Genomic DNA, 2697 nt, shown 5'->3' on the forward strand with positions numbered 1-2697 from the left:
GAACGCAAAGTCTGAAGATAAACCAGGAGCGGTAGAGAGACCTAGGCGCATCATTAGGCCCCCTGAAAGATTCAAGGACTATGTTCTAGGGAAGCCTAAGAACTGGTTAAAAGCTTAACTGAACTCGTGTTTATTGACTTTGCTTAGTAGAAAGAGTTTTTGGTAGACTTTGTTATGTTTCATTTCTCACTCCGTTTTATTTACAATACTGTAAGACTGGAAAGGAAGGGATTTAGTGTCTTGCAAGTATGTTATGCGGACCTATGTAACGCACGGAGTTATGGGTATCTAAAGAGAGAGATCCGCCATGTTGTATAGCCTCGTGTAGTTTATTAAAGTTGTGTTTATCCAACCTTTAAGTGTGCTTCCAATAGCCATCCGATAGTGAAACGTTACAAATGCAAACAAAAGTTAGTTTCCTGTTTAAGTAAAATTCTGCTTGAAAACTGATTAACAAACTTCAACGGTGCTTTGCTTCCTGATGCACGTAGCTCGAACAACACACCAACTTTGTACAAAATAAATTCAAATAATGAAATATACTCGTTGGACAACAAGTACATCAAGGACTGGTCGGTAAACAAATCCAGACAGATCTAAAGTTTTCCTTTCCAAAAATGATACAGATCAATGCATAATGACGATAATTTTGTGAAAAATTATCAACAGAACTACTCTAAAAGATTCAATTTTCTGCACTTATCTGTATCCCAAAACATTGCCATGTTTTGATACACCCTGGGAGATTTGAGGAGGCTCCGGTTGTGCAGCTGTTTGCATAAACTACAAGCGAACTTTGGCGGTACGTGCTGATAAAATTTCTTCCACCTGAAATACTTTTTGTATTCAGTATCATTACGATCGAGATAAAGAAGATAGTCAGCAAGTTTTTTTGGTGAGTCAAAGTCTTGTACATCTATGAATGAATTTGGAATTACAAGCGCTTTATAATCAGCACCACCCATAACTACCGGCACAATGTTGTTATCAATAGAGTTTTCCCAATATTTCTCGGTAATATATTCAGGGCAATTGCCGTTTTCAAAAGCCAGATAAAACTTGTGTCTTCTTAGCAACGCCTTGCAGATGGGCGAATGACGTTTTGCCGGACAGCTTTTGCTATCACCACATTGCCCATATATAGAAACGTCGATGTACTTTTTCAGCTCCTCGACATATTCTTTTCGCTCAGTTGCATGGCAATTACTCACCAACCAAGCAACTTTTTTATCTTTTAAAGTGATGTCGTCATTGTCAAACTCATCGCTGGCCAACTTTGAAGATAATATGTATTTCCCGTAAGGTGTATAAATTTCGGAATCTCGACTGTAAGACATTGTCCAATTAAAAACGTTTTCATAACCATTAGCGTTCATGACCACGTTTAAGGGATTTTCCAGGACAAAATAAAACCAGACTTGTTTCGACGTTCTTTGTTTCGGCAGGACAGCGGGCATGTCTCTCGCGTGAAACCCAACTGCGTCTGCTTGCAATAACTTTCCTTTGTTATAAGTCACCACACATGTGGACACTTCACAGTCCTTAAACGTCTGTCTCCCTTCGGTAAAAAACGTACGTGATGGTCCTAGAGTCGAATGATCTGTCCATTTTTCGCCAAAAAATGGCGTAAACAGTAAAATTAACTTGCTGCTTGATGGCTGTTGTCTCGAAACTCGTGCACCCACAGACTTGTTTAAAAAATATGTCTTATCAAACAAAAACACATTCTTGAATAAGCTGCTATAAAAGACACAGCAAACTCCAACGCAGACGAAGATTATGTAATGGGTCGGACAACCTCGAAACGAGCTGTTTTTTATACTTTTTTGCCAATGAAACTTCATCAAGGAAGTGGATCTATGAAGCAGAAGTGACCAGTAGAGATTACAGAAAACGTCAAAGCGAATCTTTTAAGGGCTTTGAGGTGATTTGGAGAAATGATTGCAACAGGTAAGGACACAGAACAAAAGCCGGTAACAGGTGTCCAGTAACCTGATGATAAAGAGAATTTCAAGTTTTTCATTCCCGAAATCTCTTTCCCAAATCTTGACTCATTTACTTTCTTCTATAAGATAAAAAGTTATTTGTCAGGGTACACAATATGACCAATTTTTCTAGCTTTTATGGAGCTGAACTTTGAAGCCGGTACCGATTAAAATATATTTAATGATGTTCTTACTGAGAAGTTTCCCGGGTTAATTATCGCCCTGATCAAATGCGACAATTTTAGAAGAACCATGAATTCTTGAGCCTCTTCTTAAGAGCTGCCACTAAGCTAAGAAAATTTATGAGTACTGAGAATTGCAGCAATTGAATGGTCTTTTGTACATTGCTCTTATTACCTGATTTATGCAAGCATTTGAGCTCAGTGATTACATCGCGGGATGCATGCAAAGAAGGGCAGACCACCATAGTGATAGAAATTAAGAGTTTTTGTTTCTCATTGACGTTTCTTGTAATTGGCTAGTAGTGTATTTGAGCTCGTGAAAGAGTAATCGTATCCATCAGGGGCGTAGCCAAAATTTCTAGGAGGGGGGGTTCCAACGAAAACGGTTGGTCTACAATCCTTACATTACGTACGTACAAGACTTCAGCGTTTACACTACGCAAACAGAAGACGCGTTGGTTGCCGTTGAGCGAACGTGTTGATCACTTCCTCGATGTTTGTCTCGGTGGTAATTGATGTTCATCAACGCC

At 39.0% G+C, this 2697-nt stretch overlaps 1 protein-coding gene across 1 annotated transcript; it reads right to left on the reverse strand.

Moving 5' to 3' along the window:
* Positions 1 to 216: 216 nt before the first annotated feature.
* LOC138008995 (glycoprotein 3-alpha-L-fucosyltransferase A-like) lies at positions 217 to 1929 on the reverse strand. The gene has a single exon (XM_068856290.1). The coding sequence runs from the start codon at positions 1842 to 1844 to the stop codon at positions 672 to 674; it is 1173 nt and encodes a 390-aa protein (XP_068712391.1). The 5' UTR covers positions 1845 to 1929; the 3' UTR covers positions 217 to 671.
* Positions 1930 to 2697: the final 768 nt, after the last annotated feature.

This window comes from Montipora foliosa, chromosome 6 (assembly GCF_036669935.1).
Source record: "Montipora foliosa isolate CH-2021 chromosome 6, ASM3666993v2, whole genome shotgun sequence".
NCBI lineage: Eukaryota > Metazoa > Cnidaria > Anthozoa > Scleractinia > Acroporidae > Montipora > Montipora foliosa.

What these genes read in the sequence shown, in the direction of transcription:
- LOC138008995 (XM_068856290.1), bottom strand. Translation starts at nt 1,844, where the DNA reads ATGAAGTTTCATTGGCAAAAAAGTATAAAAAACAGCTCGTTTCGAGGT.